The 19,540-nt window shown below is 43.7% G+C and overlaps 1 protein-coding gene across 19 annotated transcripts in view; it reads left to right on the top strand.

Annotated features, from left to right (window-relative positions):
- Positions 1–46: 46 nt before the first annotated feature.
- Positions 47–19,540, top strand: part of Afdn (afadin, adherens junction formation factor) — a 122,755-nt gene continuing 103,261 nt past the window's right edge. For 13 of the 19 annotated variants that reach the window (XM_070010307.1, XM_070010298.1, XM_070010289.1 and 10 more), the window contains exon 1: positions 145–296. In XM_070010307.1, coding sequence (XP_069866408.1) covers positions 192–296 — 105 coding nt within the window. In that variant the 5' untranslated portion in view covers positions 145–191. Of the gene's footprint in view, positions 297–19,540 lie in introns of all 19 variants that reach the window. The other 6 variants (XM_070010306.1, XM_070010303.1, XM_070010300.1 and 3 more) reach the window with 2 other exon arrangements.

Raw genomic sequence — 19,540 nt, 5'->3', positions numbered from 1 at the left:
CGGCGGGCGGGGCGCGGCGCACGGCGCACCGGCCGCGGCTGAGGCGGGCTGAGGCGGGCTGAGGCGGCGCGGGCCGGACGCGAGAGGACGCGCGGCGGGGAGGCGGCGGCGGCGGCCGGGCGGCGGCGAGGCGGCGGCGGCGGCGGCGGCGAGGCGGCCCGCGAGGCTCGGGCCGGAGCGCGGCCGCGACCATGTCGGCGGGCGGCCGCGACGAGGAGCGGCGGAAGCTGGCAGACATCATCCACCACTGGAACGCCAACCGGCTGGACCTGTTCGAGATCAGCCAGCCGACCGAGGTGAGCGCGGGGCGCCGGGCCGGGCGGCGGGGAGGCGGCGGGCCGCCGCGGGGCGGGGCGGGGCGCGGGTCCGCCGCCCCCTCCCCCTCCCCCGCCGGTTGAGCCCCGCCGCCGGGCGCCGACCCCGCCCTCCCGCCCTCCCGCCCTCCCGCCGCGCCCCCTCCCCGCCGCCGCGCCCTCCCCGCTCCTCGCGCGGCCTCCGCCCGCCGACCGGCACGTTTGTCCCGCGCCTTCCCGCGCCGGCCGCGACCCTCGGGCGGGGGAGTCCCGGGCGGCGTCCGGCCGCGCTCCGGGCCGCAGCCTCGGGCCCGCCCTCCAGCCGGGGCCCGGGCTCCACCTGTGCCCCTACCTGTGTCCCTACCTGTGTCCCAGTGACCGGGGTCCCTACCTGTGTCCCAGGTCCTACCTGTGTCCCCTGGTTCCTACCTGTGTCCCAGGTCCTACCTGTGTCCCAGGTTCCTACCTGTGTCCCCAGGTCCCTATCTGTGTCCCGGGCTCCACCTGTGCCCGGGCTCCACCTGTGTCCCTGGTTCCTACCTGTGTCCCCAGGTCCTACCTGTGTCCCAGGTCCTACCTGTCTCCCCTGGTTCCTACCTGTGTCCCCTGGTTCCTACCTGTGTCCCCTGGTTCCTACCTGTGTCCCAGGTCCTACCTGTGTCCCCTGGTTCCTACCTGTGTCCCAGGTCCTACCTGTGTTCCAGGTTCCTACCTGTGTCCCCAGGTCCCTATCTGTGTCCCGGGCTCCACCTGTGCCCGGGCTCCACCTGTGTCCCTGGTTCCTATCTTTGCCCTGGCTCCTACCTGTGTTCCGGGCTCCATCTGTGCCCCCAGTCCCTACTGGGGTCTCTACCTGTGTTCCAGGTCCTACCTGTGTCCCGGGCTTCACCTGTGTCCCTGGCCCCTACCTGTCCCGGGCTCCTACCTGTGCCCCCGGTCCCTACCTGTGTCCCCAGGTCTCTACCTGTGTTCCAGGCTCCACCTGTGTCCCGGTTCCTACCTGTGTCCTGGCCCCTACTTGTGCTCCTACCTGTGCCCCTGGCCCCTACCTGTGTCCCTGGCTCCTACTTGTGTTCCTGGCCCCTATCTGTGTCCCTGGCCCTTACCTGTGTCCCAGGTCCTACCTGTGTCTTGGCCCCTACCTGTGTTCCTCGCTCCTACCTGTGTCCCAGGTCCTACCTGTGTCCCTGGCTCTTACCTGTGTCCCTGGCCCCTACCTGTGTCTCAGGTCCTGCCTGTGTTCCAGGCTCCACCTGTGTCCCTGGGTCCCTACTTGTGCCCCTAGCCCCTACCTGTGTCCCTGGCTCCTGCCTGTGTCCCGGGTCCATACCTGTGTCCTAGGCTCCACCTGTGTCCCGGGTCCTACCAATGCCCCTGGCCCCTACCTGTGTTCCTGGCCCCTACATGTGCCCCTGGCCCCTACCTGTGTTCCTGGCCCCTACATGTGCCCCTGGCCCCTACCTGTGTTCCTGGCTCCTATCTGTGTCCCTTGTTCCTATCTATGCCCCTGGCTCCTACCTGTGTCCTGGGTCCATACCTGTGTCCCTGGCCCCTGCCTGTGTCCTGGGTCCCTACCTGTGCTCCCATCTGTGTGTCCCGGCCTGCCCGGCCACCTGCCGGTGCCACCCCTGCCCTGGAGCCCCTGGGCCCCAGTTAGTCTCCGAGGGGTGTGTGTGCGTGCGCGCGCGAGTGAGTGTGTGTGTGCGTTCTAGGTGTCTGTGTCTGAGTGTCTGGGTGTCTTGTGTCTGGTCGCTGGCCACAGAGGGCCAAGGGCTTGGACCATTAGCGCTGACCACCGGCAGTTCTCCCACGGCATGGTCTGGGCGTAGGGCCTGGGCCCTAGAGCATGTGGTGGGCCTGGGGCCCGCACTGGATGCGGGGCCCACGGGTCCATACTGGACATGGGGGTCCATACTGGATGCGGGGCCCGCACTGGACACAGGGTCCATACTGGACGCGGGGCCCCACTGGACATGGGGCTCGCACTGGACGCGCGGATCTCGCACAGGACGCGCGGGTCTCGCACTGGACGCGCGGGTCCATACTGGACGCAGGGCCTACACTGGACACGTGGCCGGCGCCCCCGCCCGTCTGGTGCGCTGGCCCTGGAAGTTCGGAGGACCGCACCAGCTGCTGCCCAGGCGGCTGGCCGGGCTGCGGGGAGCGGAGCACCGAGTTCCCGGAGCGGTGGGCGCGGACTGGATTCCAGCGCAGCCGCCGGCTGGTCCAGGAGAGGGTCCCAACTTGGCTGGAACGCGGCGGGAAGTTCATGGGACTGGCGGGGGGGGGGGGGGGGGGGGGGGGGGGGGGGGGGGGGGGGGGGGAAGGGCAGCCTTGTCTCGGGATTATGGGCCTCGGTGGCGCAGGTACAGACTGACCTGGAGACCTGTGGGCCTCCTGCCTGGCCCATGCAAGCTGGCCTGACCGGCCCGCGTCCAGCAGGCCGCCAGCGCGCCCGAGGTGCGGGGACGTGTTCTCCGGGGCTCGTGAGCCCGGTGACGCCCCACGGAGGGCCTCTCTTCAAATGACCATCGTCTGGAGATTTCCCAGGCCCGCCTGAGAAGAGGAAAGAGAGCGCTTGACCTGGTCTTTGGTCTTTTAAAAATGGGCAGTTTAACAACAATTCAGACCAGAAAATTTAATTGGTTAAATTGAATTCTATAAGCATCCACTTGAGACTAACTGATGTCTTAAGAGATAGAAGTAATTATTAAAGTAAAATTGGCCTGCATTTGGAATGCTTTTCAGTTCTACAGGTGAAAAGTTTGTGTTGGCGCTTTCTTTTTTTTTTTTAAAGCTTATATATTTCTTGCTAGTTTTCCTTTTATCTGAAGATTTCTATTTTAAGAATTAACTTTAGAGTTGTATTTGAGGCCTTTCATAATGAATTCTTTTTCCAAAATGTCCACATAAATTTGTCCTATTATCACAACAGTGGCTAGCTCACACTTCCTATTGCTTTTTGGAGGAGCTTTGTGTACTACCAAAATTGCTCTGGTCTTAGAAGTTAAAATTTACATTTAATACACGGTGCCTTTTATTATGATGTAGGTGAACTTAGTAAGGCTCTAAATGAGTATTTCAGGGCCAGTGGTTTCAGTTGGCTTTATATAAGCTTGTTTGTGAATTTTGACATCATCTAATGATTGTTTGCAAATTATTTTTTTAAGTTTTCTACAGTAATCTAGGAGTTACAATAGTCCTTATTAGGTAGGTGCTCTGTAAGTGTTGAACCAGTTACTGTAGAAGTTGATTCACACAAATAAAACTCAAGCCTTGTATTTATTTACTTGGCTAATCTTTCTGTCGATATGAAAGTAAAACACTTTTGGTTGTTTAGGCACAGTGGTCAGTGTCTCTCATCAGAGTTTTAAAAAACCATCGTGTCTGATTGGTGATTGGTATGTTTGATAAATGCTGATAATATTGTGGTTTTCTTGTTTAGAAAAAATGATGAACTCAGTTTTTTGGATTATATTTACTTTAAAAAGTTAGGCATATGTAGCAGCCGCTCTCCTTTGGTTTGCCCTTTTCCCTCAGCTTAACAGAGGGCTTCCTCAAGCACACACGCACCATCGTTTTTCAGCCCTTTCCTTGCTTGGGTCCTGGGTTCTTTCGGAGTTGGAGTTGATTGCATGAGAGTTGACCATCCAAACTGCGTTGACATTTTATCACCAGGAAATTTGTGTTAAGTTGAATTAATTACTACAGGAACCTGTATTTCATAGGCCCTCCTTACAGCTTTATAGTACTCTGGACCTTGTTTTTAGTGTTAAGGCTTTATTTCTTTGGGGCTTCCTCCTTGTTTGATGTCAGAGTACTTCCTGCTGACTATTCTTCCCAGTGCTGCCTCAGAAGAGGGCTTCTCTGGCCACCTACAGGTCTCTGCTGGCCCGACTCCTCCTGGCTGTGGTTGGAGCTTGTCCTGTCCCTCAGCCCACAGAGGCAGGGACTGACAGTCTCCCCCCTTCACATGCTAGGTGCCCTTTTGCGGAAGGACTTCCTCTGTGTGTACCTTTACTCCTGACGACGTAGGCGTACATATTTTTAAAAACATTGAAAACTGGAGGTTAGGCTCATGCAGATTTATGTTTTTATGTTTTATTTAGTTTTGCTTAAATGTAAATTGTGCTAGGAATTGAGTATTTAGCTTTGGATTTTTATAAAAGTCAGTTGTTTATTTAATTTCTTGAGTTCATGGCCTCCTCCTGCCCCAATGTAAAAATAACCCAGCATTTGTGTGGGCTCTTGCATACCTTTTATAAATGGGTGTGTTTTATTTTAATATTTGATGAATCCTGAGAAGTATTGTTGTGAGAGATTAGTATTACTCAGAGATGTGTGTAAAAATAACTTCTCATTTGTCAGTAGAGGTGGAATAGGAAGTTTTCAGGTGAATAGATGATGATTGCATAACTTATTGTACATGAATCCGTATTCCAAACTGATGCTTAGGTTGTAATGATGCTTTATTATTTAGCTTAACTATATTTGAAACAGTTTTTGAAAACAACAGTTGTATCTTGAAGCCCTCATAATGCTGAAAATCTCCTTTTTATTCTTGTGACTGATAAGGAGTGAAATATGTGAATCAGGTGTTTAGTACTCATATGCATCTGTCTTCCCTGTTCTCAGGATCTCAAACTTGCCTGCCTGTCTCAGCCTTCCCAGTGTGCTGGGATTACAGGTCTTAATCACCATACCTGGCTGGCTTGTTTGCTTCCTTCTTTCTTTCCTTTATTTATTGTTGTTAAACTAACTAGTTATAAACTTTTAACATCTCCTTGTCGTAATAACTTTGGTTTGTAAGTGTACGTTCCCACCAGTCTGAGGCATGGCACACCAGATAGTGTTTATATATCTTTAATTGGTGCTGCATCCCTGTACAGTTTCAATTTGTTATTGTGTCAGTGAAAAAATAGTTATATTTTGTGTAACTGTTGACCTAATGATATGTAAAATGTTGTAACCATGGACTTTGGTAGGCTTTTTTTCATTGTAATTAAATTCCCATTGTGATTGAGTAACTGTAGTAGAATATCAGTAAAAAAGGCCTTTCATATTGAAAAATATAGGTACCATATCAGTATATGGTACCTAATTGGTGGGAATCTTAAGTTTGTGGTTAGGTCACTAGGTATTTAATAGAGCAGGTGTAATGTGTTAAGCATTATTGCTTGGCATTCAATGTTAGGTTGTTTCTGAATACTTTTGCTGTGTATGAATTTTGGCATAATGTCTGAAAATGTTAATAAATAGCAGTGATATTGACAGGTATTTACCAATGATGTAAATAGCTTTTGAGAACATAAAATTAGCTAACTCAGGATTAGAGGCATAACTCAATTGGTAGAATGCTAGCCAGTGGGCGAAAACATCAGGTTCCAAGTTTGAGTCTAGGACCAAAAGAAAAGAAAAAGAATTTACCCAAGTTCACATTGGTGGTTGTTTAGGAGTCTTTAGTGCCCCCTCCGGTGCTGCTCATTACGTTGACGAGGCCTCTGATGTATTTGGTTGACCTATGTTTTCACTCATAAGGAAGATACGGGCAGCATTCCACACCTTCCCAGTCCCATCCTTTCTCCTCATGAGTTCTGGAATTGGTGTGGGCTAGCACTGGCATTCTGATGAGGCCTGTAAGGCCTTAGTGGTCTTCCAGTGGGTGATAGAGATGGTGGGTATGTGCATGTGGTTAAAGGTGGGCTTTTTAATTTGTGAGCAGATTTTCTTACTTTCTTTAGTATAGATGAGTACCTGAATCTAAAATGCAAAACCCAAAATGCTCTGTTTTGCATGCCAGAATGATGCCACAAGTGGAAAATTTCACATCTGATCTCATGTGACAGGTCACACTCATACCAAGGCGCTAGAAGAATGTTTAATATAAAGTACGTATAATGTATATGAATCACCAATGAATTTCACGTTCATACTCAGATGCCTTTCCCAAGACTTCTCATTTGTATGTCTATATTACAAAATCAGGAAAAATCCAAACTCAGAAGCTCTCTAGTCCTAGGAATTGTTCATTGGGTTAATGCAGGCTGGGAGGGGGCAAGAGGCAAGTGTGTTTGCTGATCTCACATTGTCTGGCTTCGATTTTATTGTGGCAACAATGAAAACATGAAAGTCGACTCATTATTTTGATATTGGTGAGTGACCAAAACTTCCAATGTCATTTAAATTAGAGAATGAACCTACTTAATGAAATGAAAATAAGTACACAGGTAGAGATTAGTTTCCTCAGTTGATTGCTAAAGTTGAGAAATAGAAAGTTGTGTTCCTACAGATTCACCCATATACATCAGCAATGAAGAGTTGAACTTGGTTGGTTTACTTATGGTTGAAAAAATAAACAAAATTTCTGTATTTGTTCTTGGAAGAAATGTAATATTACAGAAAAGTATGACCTGTAATCCTAGCTATTCAGGAGGCTGAGATCTGAGGATTGCCAGCCTGGCGGAAGTTTGTGAGATTCTTATCTCCAATTAGCCATTCAGGTGGTAGAGTGCTAGCCTTGAGCTGAAGAGCTCAGGGACAGCACCCAGACCCAGAGTTCAAGCCCCATTACCAACAAAAAAAGAGAGAAAAATGTGTCATTTATAAAAAATAATTGAATTTTAGTTATTCTTGATCACCCTTGTGTTGTCAGGTTGACTATACACACTTTGAATAGGACTACCTTATAATGAGGGTGACCATTTGGACTGAAAGTGTGCACTGTTAACTGCAGTGGGAGGGCAGGTATATATCACATCAGGGTTGTCTCCGGTGGCTGTTGGGTACTTTCGGTATGGACTTACTTACACTGTTTTTTTCAGTTTCTGCACTTTTCAGATTTCTCCAAGTTTACTGACTGACCTAGGCAGGCAGAACCAGATCATTTTCACAGAATACTCAGACATGGCTTTCTTTTGGTAGAATGACATCTAAAGTTAGGAACGTATTCCAGGGGAGTGTAGCTCTGTGGTTAAGATGTAGTGGTGTGTCTAAAAGTTAGGAAGATGTGCCTTGCCTCTCACACTCAGTGTCTCTGATTTTCTATAGAGAAGAGTTTGACCCATGAGAAAATGCTCATCAGTTATTCTGGTTTGAGATGTTTTATTGGTTAAGTAGTCCAAGTTGTTTGACTAAAATCTAGAGATCTCTGCTGTTTGGTTTTATAGATGTTCTGTGAAAGAAAACCAGGCAAGTGTTGTCCTTCACAAACTTCTCATTCTGTGGAGAGTGGCCCTTCCCTTGTCTCTTCAAGCTGATGCTTTTCTTAGGGACCTATAATTCTATTCAGTGATTTTTTTTTTCCCCCAGAATGCAAACCATTTTGTCTTGTGGTTCATTTTGTGCTACTGTTACTGGTTTTGTGTTGAGACTTGAGATTGCTGGGTTTTTGCCATCTTGCTTTGAATCTAGTTCTGTATGTTTGGTAGAGAAAAATGAAATGAGAAGAAAAATATTATCACTGAAATCCTCACATATTTAAAACTCATAATATTTTGAGATTTCCTAACTTACTACAAACGTGCTCAGTTTAAAATCCATAGATTGGAGTCCATCTTTCAAATATTTTTTTTAGGTGGATATCTATCACCTGAATAACTTTGGGTGTTCTAGATTCCTAGAACCGTGCTTGTGTGATATATGACAGTTCTCCATAGGTTGTAAAGAACATTTTTCCTTTATAGTAGACTGGAATATATGAACTTTTAAATACGTTTTCAGAATATGTTCTGTTATATTTTCACATCAGTTATATTGTTGACAAAAACTTGAAGTTACTCTTTTTAAGTCATTCGTAAATTCTAGTTTGAACTTAAATACTAGGTTGAGTTTTATTTTTTCCTAAGCTGTCATGACAGACATACAAACAAGACAGTATTTATATTTTTAATTCCAGTTATGCACATTTGGAATTTTAATACTTCAGAATAATCTGTGCGTTTATATTTCAGATTAGCGGCATTTGAGATGAACATATTCAGTAGCAACTTGCTTGGCAGCTAATTCATTGTGTTCTTAATTAATGATGGTATGGATTTAGTTTGACTATTTGGATGATCACTTTATTGAAGTTATGCTTTTTTACCATTTAGTGAAACGTGCTTGTTAGTAAACACATTAATTTGTGAGGGTTAATAAAAATACAGGATTTGTAATGATTCCTCTGTAGAACAGCTAAGCTCTTGCCTATCCAAAAGGAGGAGGAGGCTGCCAGGGGTACCATGGACAGTGATTTCATTGCATTTAATATTTAGAGTTCTGAATGTTTGAAAATGTGGGTTGAATTCAAGTTTGATAGAAGTGACCTTGTTGAGTTGATGGTACAGCTAATGGTGATTTTTATGTCAAGCCTGCTGGTTTTAGTTTAAAAATATTTTTATTACCTTTATGAAATGCTGTTTGGGGACTATCAAGGATAATGAAAATTAAGAGTAGTAAAATAGGAAAGACATAAAAATAAAAAATACGTCATTTTGTTGTAAAAGTATCTTCTTGAAAATGTGGTTGGACATGAAGGAGTCAGTGCATTTTTTTCTACTATAAAGACTACTTTTAGATTATTTAGAAAATTCTAGTAGAAACAAAGGTAGCAGATTACATATTACTTAGTGTTCTGCCATTTAAAGAAAGTCTTCATTGCTTCCAGGCTCTCCTTTTATGATTTTATGATTTTAGAAAAAAAGGTGTAACTATATTGTACCTGGAGAATTATTTGTACTTTAGGCAGTACCAGATTATTTTCTTTTTAAAGATTTTCCTAGTGCACAACAAAAGATGCATGTTGGCTTGTGTTTTAAAAAAAATTAATATATATTAATTGTACAAAGGGGTTTTATGGGGTATTTTTATACAGGCATACATTATGCCTTGATCAAATTCACCCCTTCTGAATCATGTTTCTTAGTCATTGACACTTCTGTCAGGAATCTGCTTATTAAAGCCTACCTGCCATATTTCAGTAACAATTCCAGTACTTCACGTTTACTGGTGCTGCTGTATGTCTGATGCTGTGTAGGTGCTCTGCGTGTGTTATCTTTCATTTCTCATGGCAGCTCTGTGGGGTGGGCACTTATGCTATTCCCAGTTATGGATAAAGAGCCAGAAGCACAGGGAGATTAAATAAATTGCATGAGAGTCTGCAGCTAATCAGCCGTGCACACAGTGATTTGAACCTAGGTAGTCCAACTCTAGAACCTTCTGCTAACTAATGTGTCTGTGAAATCTCAAAATTTAAGGTCACTGTATTGAAAGCAGTGTCTAAAACTTTTCAAGGAAGATATTTTATAAACAAACATTTTAGAACTTAATTCTCAGAAAGAACTACAAGCACCACCCATCTCTTGTTTAGCTCATAATTCATGGCTCATGTACTTACATGCGTTTTGAATATGAATGTTTTGGTTTTCATTTTGACTCCTAAAGCCCTTTAATAATCTTATTTTGAGCTAAATTAGTCTGTGTTTGACATGTTTTGTTTTCTAACCATTGATGCCACCGTTCTTACAGCCATCTGAAGCTCGAGCATGGAGGAAATGTCTGAGGATCTTACTGGCCTTACGGAAGGGCCTCCTGGTGGTGACAGTGATTGTAATTCTTAACGTTGTGAGTTTCAGTGTCTGCCTGTGTAGTATGTCATGCTGGAGGACCCGAGCCTTGCCTGGACCAGACAGACAAAGCCTGTTTGTTTAGTGACTCTGGAGGTAGTGATTCTCCTCTTTGATAGAGCTCAGGTAATATAATTACATGAAGTTTTATTTCATATTAAGTAGCAGTTTTTTCCTAGGTAACATTTCACTTTTAGTAGAATTGCTTATAGGTAATTCCTTGATTATGACTGACTGATCCTTAAAATGTAGTCAGCACATATATGCTACTCCCAAAATGAGAAGGGAATGTCAGATACAAGGGCAGGTGTGGGGTAGACTACTAAACCTTCTTAAATCCTGTAGATTCACTTTTCTGGTATGAGCTATTTTTTTTCTTCTCACAAGAAATAGTAAAGTGAGTGTCTTGGAGGTCAAGTACAGCCATCTGTCCCCTTGTCTGTAGGGATCCACTCCAAGATCCACAGCCATTAACTGAAACAGGGAGTTCAGTGATTAACAGTGGTCATAATACAGTAAATAGTTAAATGATGCATGTATAAAAGCTTGTGCTTTGATGCCATTATTAATGACAGTAGAGTTAACTTACTTGTCAACTTTTTTTTTTTTGGGTCCAGTCGTGGGGCCTGAACTCTGGGCCTGGGCGCTGTCCCTCAGCTCTTCAGCTCAAGGCTAGCGCTGTACCACTTGAGCCACAGCGCCACTTCTGGCTTTTTTCTTTTTGCTTATGTGGTGCTGAGGAATCAAACCCAGGGCCTCATGCATGCAAGGCAAGCACTCTCCCACTGAGCCACCTTCCCAGCCCTTGTTTGTCCACTTGATAAGTGTGTGAACTCATCATTAGGGAGCGAACACCATGGATATATAACAAAAAAGGATGGTTCTCATCCTGGATGGACTTCATTTCTGGGCTTTCCATTGGATATTTTTGGACTACAGTTACTGAAGATAACTGACGTGGTAGAAAATTTCCCAGCTACTTTGGAGGCAGACATTGGGAGGGTAATGGTTCAGAGCCAAGCCAGATAAAAAATTAGCAACACTCAATAAAAAAGACAGGTATAGGGGCTGGGAAGGTGGCTCAGTGGTAGAGCGCTTGCCTTGCATGCCTGAGGCCCTCGGTTCGATTCCTCAGCACCACATAAGCAAAGAGAAAAAAGCCAGAAGTGGCGCTGTGGCTCAAGTGGTAGAGTGCTAGTCGTGAGCTGAAGAGCTGAGGGACAGTGCTCATGCCCAGAGTTCAGGCCCCACGACGGACCCTCCCCCCCCCAAAAAAAAAAAGACAGTATAATGGTCCATATATGCAAACCTGGCTAACCTAGGAGTTGTCCCAAGGGATCTACCTATATTTGGGCAGAAAGTGCAAGATCTTAGCTGAAATATAATGAAAGCAAAAGTGATTTGGAGCATGCCTTCGGTGGTAGAGCACCTGCTTAGAAAGTACGAGGACCCCAGTTCAAATCCCACTACTGTCAAAAAAAAATAAGAGAAACTGTAGCAGTTGAAACCATAAAGGGAGCTTCCATGTTTTTCTTTTATAAATCAAGGACTCAATATTTGATTTTCTGAATCATGTTAGCATACCAAATTATATGATGGGAGGAAAACACATGTACTTACCAAACTAGTGTTAAAATAGAATGTTTAGATGTATATAGCTTTTTTAGTTTAATGTGGCATTTGCTTCTAGATTCATATGTCCAAAATTCTTGTGTAAAGTATATTTTAACTTCAAAAAGTTAACTAATTTTTTTAGAAATGTTTACATTTTTGGTAGAATGATGTTTCAGGTATTTTTATAGTTAGTGATTACTAAATGCACGTGATTGGTATCACCAGTTGATTCTTGAGAAGCACTGAAGATTGTTTATTAAATACAGTGGTCATTGTTTACTTCATGAACTGTTGTCCATGAGCAGTAGAAATGTTAGAGCAGTAATGTGCCTGTATCATAGATTGGGAGTTGTTTCTGAGAAGTTGTTTCTGTTGCTTTTGGGAGGTTATTTTGTCGTGGCTCATCCCTGTTAAAATACAAACATTTAAATGTTTTCTTTGGATTATGGGGATTTATTGTAGGCCAGGACAGTGTTGACTTATTCAGACTAGGCCTTATTGCGGCCCTGTTATGTCTTACTAGCTTTGCTTAGAAGCTGGCTTACAGAGGAAGGGGTGAAATAGCCTGTCCTCTTAAGGAACGAAGCGAGAAGTGGTCCCACTGTGCCCTGAGCGTGCGCGCTCCTGGCAGGATGCTATCCTCGCCTTCTCACGGGGCACGCCCTTCTCTGTCTCGGCTCCATGTTCTCTCATTCTGCTAGCTGCCACTGTACTGTTGAGCATGTGGTAGTTGACACATGCCTTTTTTCTCAAAGGGCTTGAATTTAACATGGAAGATAAATTGAAATAAAATAGGCAAAAATATGGGAAGTGCCTTGTGTGGTGGAGATGTTTATGGATTGCAATCTTCTCCTTCTCCTTCTCCTTCTCCTTCTTCTCCTTCTTCTTCTTCTCCTTCTCCTTCTTCTCCTCCTTCTCGTCCTCCTCGTCCTCCTCGTCCTCGTCCTCCTCGTCCTCGTCCTCCTCGTCCTCGTCCTCCTCGTCCTCCTCGTCCTCCTCCTCGTCCTCCTTCTCCTCGCTTCTTCCTTCTTCCTTCCTTCTTCTTCTTTTTGGCCAGTCCTGGGGCTTGAACTCTGGGCTTGGGCACTGTCCTGAGCTCTTCAGCTCAAGTCGAGCACTCTGCCACTTGAGCCACAGTGCTACTTCCATCATTTTCTGTTTATGTGGTGCTGAGGAATCAAACCCAGGGTCTCGTGTGCTAGGCAAGCACTCTACGACTGAGCCATCTTCCCAGCCCTGAACTACAGTCTTTAAATAGGAGTTATCCCTGGGTTTCAGGTAGGTGCGTACTGTTAGCATCATATGTAGATTTGAGCAAGAGGAGCCCTTGAGCAGATTCCTGTTGGGTGCAAGACAGGTGCAGCCAACAAGGGCCTGTGTCGGCGCTGTGGGGAAGGAAGACCGGTAGAGGCACGCAGTGATCTCCCAGCGAGAGGAAGGCCTTGTCCTGTCTACAGGCTTGACTGTGTGAGTTTTTTCTTTTTTGGCCTGTGACAGATGCTGTTTTTGAGCAGAAACTTGAGTCTTGTGCCAGATTCTATTGGTCTTTGTCTTCTTTGGGCTCATTTTCTCAGCCTCAGTCTCAGCTGCTCATAGCAAAGAACTGCAATCTTACTGTCATAGTGTACTTTCATAATATAGCATGATCACTGGACACAGGGTGTGGCTATGTTTACGTGACTGGCCACGCCGGGAACCAGGGACTGGCTATGCTACTGCAGTGAGTGGGGACCAGTCCTTATGGGCCACACAAACTCACCAGTAGAAAGAGGTGTGGGGAGTTGCCGGGTAGTGTGAGACCTGGCAGTGGTTTGCTGGGGACTGGAGACTTGGCTGTGTTGTAGGTGTCTCTGTGAGGCGCGGGCCTGAGTGAAGCCAACGCGGGAGCTGGGGGTGCGGGGAGAGCGCTAAGCAAGTAAACCTGCACTCGGAGTAATGAGGTTGCTTGAGAAAAGAAAAGTAATCTAGGGAAATCATGCTTCCTGCTACAATATTCGGATTTTTTGTTCTGCTCCTCCTTTTGGTGAAGTCTGTTTTTAACAGTGGGACTATTATCATTAGATTGAGAACACAAAAATGATGTTAATCGGGGCTGGGAAGGTGGCTCAGTGGTAGAGAAGTGGTAGAGCGCTAGCCTTGAGCTGAAGAGCTGAGGGACAGCGCCCAGGCCCAGAGTTCAGGCCCCACGACCGGACCCAAAAAAAAAAAAATGATGTTAATCATAGCTGGCATACTTCCTTAACATTTGTAGACTTCACACTGCCAGTTTACTTAGGTAAGTTTTTAGGTACTTAACATTTGCTGACATTTTGGGTTTACAAGAGGAGTTGGTGGAGAGAGGGCCTGACTCCTGACGGCTGCTTTCTGCAGTGCCTTTATTTTACTGTGGTCTTACTGCTGCCATCACAGACTCTGGATGAAATATAATTTAGGTGATGGTTGGCCCAGGCCAAGGTTCAATACAGATTTTTTAATTTTAGGCTGTGCTATCAGCCAACTGAGAATGGAGTCCAGGCTGCATCGTTTCCCCTTGGCATCTCTCTACAATTGCCAAGACAGGGTGCTATAAGGGAAAATCAACACAAAGCCAGGTCATGACAGTTTTATGTATAGCATAGGTGCAACATATAAGAGCCATTCATTCTTAGGACTAAAAGAATTGGCATTAGAACTTAACTATCTTATCATCCACCAGAGAGGGATTGAAGTAAACTGTTGGGACTAAAGAAAGCTGTTTAAGGATTGGTGGGATATATTTCCTCTGTTGTACCTTTCTTTTTTTTCTTTCTCATTCTCTCTCTTTCTCATTCTCTCTCTTTCTCTTTCTTTCTTTCTTTCTTTCTTTCTTTCTTTCTTTCTTTCTTTCTTTCTTTCTTTCTTTCTTTCTTTGTTTTTCCTCCCTTCCTCCCTCTCCCTCTTTCTCTTTTTCTCTCTTTCATGCTGGTCCTTGGGCTTGAACTTGGGGGTCTAGGTGCTGTCCCTGAGCTTTTTATTTTGGTCAAGGCTAGTGCTCTACCCCTTGAGACACAGCTCCACTTCCAGTGGCATTTTTGTTGTTGTTTCATTCTTTAATGTTTAATTGAAGATTGAGAGTCTCAGATCTCAGCCTCTTGAGTAGCTATGATTAGAAGCGTGAGCCAGCAGCACCGCTCCTTTGTATCTTTCTGAGGCCTCAGAGGAGGACATAATATACAACATGGCTAACTGAAGAATGTGTACGCTTAAGAGACGAATGCATTGTTATGATTTGTTCATTATTTGTTTAGTGCTGTTAGTAGGGCTTGAACTCAGCCTTGTACTCTTGCTTAGTTTTTCACTGAAGCCAGGTACTCTATCACATAAGCCACGTCTGGCTTTTTGCTGGTTAATTGGAAATAAGTCTTTGTAACTTTTCTTCCGGGCTACCTTCAAACTATGATCCTTCAGATATCAGCCTCCTGAATACCTAGGATTACAAGTGTGATTTCAGCATCAGATTTTTCTTTATTCTGGAAGGAAATTCAGATCTGTATGCTTAGCTATATCCTTTGATGTTATTTGTGGAGAAGTTTCCAGCAATATGTTAGGTTTAATTTTGTATGTTTCAGGTTGAATCTGTATTTTATATCTTAAAGTTAAAATTTTCTTGTTGTGCTTTTATTTTATGTATAATTAGTTATATCTAAAAACGGTAGTACCTTCTTCAAAAGCATCTGTGAGTGAGATGTCATGAGCAGTGTAACTGTATAAAAACAGAATCACTGATATTGTGGTTTTGTGTCATGGAATTTAACACTTGATAGCTATCTGTATTCCTGTCCTTTGTGTATAACATTATATCCCAAGACCTTGTTCCAGATCTACTCTTCTTGGCATGTCTGTATGTGTTACCCTGAGCTGTCTACTTTATGGGAGACTTTGAAGAGCGGGAGCTGAGACAATTGTTCTAGTAAAAGAGTCTCTCAACTCCAGTGACTGGCTCCTTTCCTTTCTCAAATTATGTCATTTGAACTGTCAGCTGTTTTCATTGGTTTCAAAATGTTTTGCCCCTAGGTAGAGGCTCTGTGTTCCCCTTGTAAATATTAGCTGTTAAAAATCTTGCTTAGCCACTTGACCTTTCCAAAATTGCTATGTGGAATTGGGCAGCTTACCTCTTTGTTTCCATTTTGCCTGGTACCAGCTGGCATTCCGAGCTGGTGAAATCATTTGGTACACAGTGAAACAGGAGGTAGACAGGGGGTGCTGCACGGCACCAAACGCCAAGTTGTGGCATAGGTTGGTTCTTGATACCACGGCAGGATGTTGAATGCTTGAGGCAAAAGCAGTGATGTTTTTTCCTTTTTTTGGTCTTTGTTTGTAAAATTCCAATTAGAAAGTAGTAATTTCCTGTTTCATGCAAGATTTTTTTTTAAAAAAAGCAAGTAAAAAATTACTTTGCTTTTCACTGCTCTTTTCACTCCTAACCCCCACATGTCTGTCGTATGTCAGATCTGAAATGCCTTAATAGAGTACTTGAGAAACTGCCTAAATTTTAGAATGTCCTGTTTGCTAGTACAAGATAGTAGTAGAGATTTGGAGATATTTTTAATGTAGGTAAGTGGCTTGATTTTTTTTTTTTTTTTTTTTAGTCAAATGTGTTGAGTGCTGTGAGTTCAATTTTGAGTATACTAAAAGGTATAGATGGGAGTGTTTTGATTATAGGAAGTTTCTTTAAGATGCTATTGATTCATTAAGTTTGCTTTGACATCAAAGTTATTGTAAATCTGAATAAATGATAGCCTACCAATTTTTGTGTATATAATTAGTATCATGTATTACTCTTATTCAAACCTAGAAACTTCCACTAATATTTTACGTGCATAAACAAGAATTTTAGCTGGGCACCAGTGGCTCATGTCAGGAATGCTAGCTATTCTGAACGCTGAAATCTGAGGATCCAGGTTTGAATCCAGCCAGGGCAGGAAAATCTGTGAGACTCTTAACTCCAGTTAACCACCAAAAAGCCAGAAGTGGAGTTGTGGTTCAAGTGGTAGAGCATTAACCTTGGGTATAAAAGCTCAGGGACAGTGCCCAGGCCCTGAGTTCAAGCCCCAGGACCAGAACATACACATACACACGCACGCACGCACGCACACACACGAGAATCTGGATTTTTTTTGACATTATAATACTGAGGCAGAGTTCAGGAATATAGTTATTATAACATGAAAACATTTTTTTGGGGCCCGCTTGGAAAAATTTCTGGTTTATAAGGTTGAATGCTCATTTGTATCAACTGCCTTCAATTGCCTTATTTGTGACAGATGGCTTCATATACCATAAATCAGTTAGGAACTATAAAACCACAGCAATATAATGCAGTTCTACCCCTGCTGTATAGATCAGGGACCTTGAGAGAACTCGGGTGTCTTGTCAGGGACACATGGAGTTCTGAGATGTCAGCTGCCCATTCTGTAGCTCTACCTCACTCTCATCTTCTCACATTTTGCACCAGCATTTGTTCTTTGTTCATTGTAAGCCAGATAGCTTTGGCTTAGAAGTTCAGTTTATTGCTTATTTATGGAATCAGATTCTTTGAGTTTTCCTAGAGCATCTTTCATTTTTTTATGAAAATAATTTTATTTTGCTTTTAATGATAGTTTGTAATTATACTTTAATTATTATCATTTTTGATATGAAAATCTATATGCATGTAATTTCATCCTTCAGACTTCAGAATTTTCAAAATTGTATCTTCACAGTGTGTGTGAACTCAAGGGTGTGAACTCAAGGCCTAGGCTCTGTCCTTGAGCCTCTGTGCTCAAGGCTAGTGCTCTACCACTTGAGCCATAGCACCATTTCCAGCCTTTTCTGTTTCTGTGGTACTGAGGAATGGAACCCAGGGCTTCATGCATATGAGGCAAGCACTCTTCCACAAGCCATATTCCCAGCCCATAATTCACTGTTTTGTTGTTTTTAGCTGGTTATGAATCCTAAAACAATATTATTTCTCCCCCAGTATATGTTTCAAGAAATTTACCATAATTCAGAATTCTATCAAGAAAATTAGCCACAATTCTTTGTTCTTATCAAATAACTTGATTCTAACTCAGATTTTCCTTTGTCTCAGGAATTTGAATCGGATCCAAACAAATTCCACATGCTGCAATTATTTTACTTCTCTTTTCATCTTAGGGCATTTGTTTAATGCTGTAGACTTTTTGAGAATACTTGATTAGTTTTTGGGTAGAACATTCCTATTCTTGATTTCCTTTGTCTTGTTCTGAGTAGTGGTGGTTTCCGAAGTGTCTGGCTTTAAAGGCTTCATGTATTCAGGCCAGTTACTTGACCTGCTTTATAAGTAGTGCTGTACATTTCATGTCATACCACGTCAGGTCAAGTGGTAACAGCCTCTCTGTTGTGAGGTTCCTTATCAGCCTTACAATCTGATGGTTCCAGAATTGGCCAGCTGTACCTTTTGACTGGCTAGAGGATTCTTTTGATGAAAACCAGATAGTCTTTGTCAGATTGATTTGTAGCATAACGTGATGTCAACCTCATCTTGTATTTTTTCTGACCTGGACCTAGATAAAAGTGTCTCCCTCCCAGATCCCTGGTTTCTTTAGTGGAAAGTAGAATGGGAGGATCCGGAGCTAAGTATAGAGATGTTTATCTCTACAGGTTTTTGTTTTAGATAAAATCTCATTGAGTAGAGGTTGGTTTTGAATTCCCTATGTAGCTGAAGCTGACCTTGAACTCCAAATCCTCATCTCTCAGTGAGTGCCACTACTTTGGCAGGTTGTCTTTCTTTGTGTAAAAGACTTTTCAGGGATGAAACTAGGAAATGGTGTGTGTATATAAGAATCCATGGGGGCTGGGAAGGTGGCTCAGTGGTAGAGCGCTTGCCTTGCATGCCTAAGGCCCTGGGTTCAATTCCTCAGCACCACATAAGCAAAAAGAAAAAAGCCGAAAGTGGCGCTGTGGCTCAAGTGGTAGAGCGCTAGCCTTGAGCTGAAGAGCTGAGGGACGACGCCCAGGCCCAGAGTTCAGGCCCATGATCAGATTCCCCCCCCCCCCCCCCGAAAAAAAAATCCATATATTTGTGCTGATATTAGAATATCTTTGTGCTAGTATTTCTGATTCAGAGTTGTTACTTAATTTCTTTCATATTATTTTTTATTCACAATATTAAAAATATTTTCAGTGTATTAACCCAACTAATTAATTTTTTCCTATTATTACATAAAATAATGCCCATATTACAACTACAAATAGGATTTTTGAGTGCGGATTAATACTTCTTTGCAGATTTTTTATTTTTTGTGACAATCCTTGGGCTTGAACTCAGGGCTTGGCACTGTTCCTGAGCCTTTTGTACTCAAGGCTAATATGCTACCACTTGAACTAAAGCTTCAGTTTTGGCTTTTTTGGTAGTTAGGTGGAGGTAAGAGTCTCATGAACTTTCCTACTCATGACCCTCAAATCTCAGCTTCCTGAGTTGCTAGGATTACTAATGTGAGTCACTAGCACCTGACTTCTTTACAGATTTTTATCCTTAAAAGAATTAACAGAGAATGTAAAATTTTTAATTGGTTTTTAAATAACTTGGAAAAAAATCTGTTTTCTTTGTAGCAATGTTTCCAGTGTAGTAATACAGATTTCAGTTTGTTATATGTATATATGTATATATATGTATGTATGTGTGTTTGTTTATTTTATTATTATAGAGCTAAAGTACAGAGAGGTTAGATTTATGTGAGTCAGTAATGAGTACATTTCCTTTTGTACAGTGTCATCTGTCTCCTCCCTCTCCACCCATCAGGTGTATAATTCATTTTCGTCAGTGTCCAGTGAGCTGCACTTTTTCAGTCTTCCTCAAGTTCTGTGCCCTCCCCCTAGTTTGTTTTATATTTCCAATGATTGCCTTTGTTAAAATTTAGTTTTTGTTATTTAAAATGATTGCGTGGGTGCAGAGCTGACGTCATCTGATAAAGTGTATGTAGAAGAACTCTGCGCTGTAGGTTGTATTGTGGCTTACACGCTCCTGGAAGGGCTCTCTGGAGGCACAGTGAA

This window comes from Dipodomys merriami, unplaced genomic scaffold (genome assembly GCF_024711535.1).
Source record: "Dipodomys merriami isolate MVZ:Mamm:240054 unplaced genomic scaffold, mDipMer1.0.p SCAF_8, whole genome shotgun sequence".
Taxonomy (NCBI): Eukaryota; Metazoa; Chordata; class Mammalia; order Rodentia; family Heteromyidae; genus Dipodomys; species Dipodomys merriami.
This window is presented reverse-complemented; position numbering and strand designations above follow the sequence as displayed.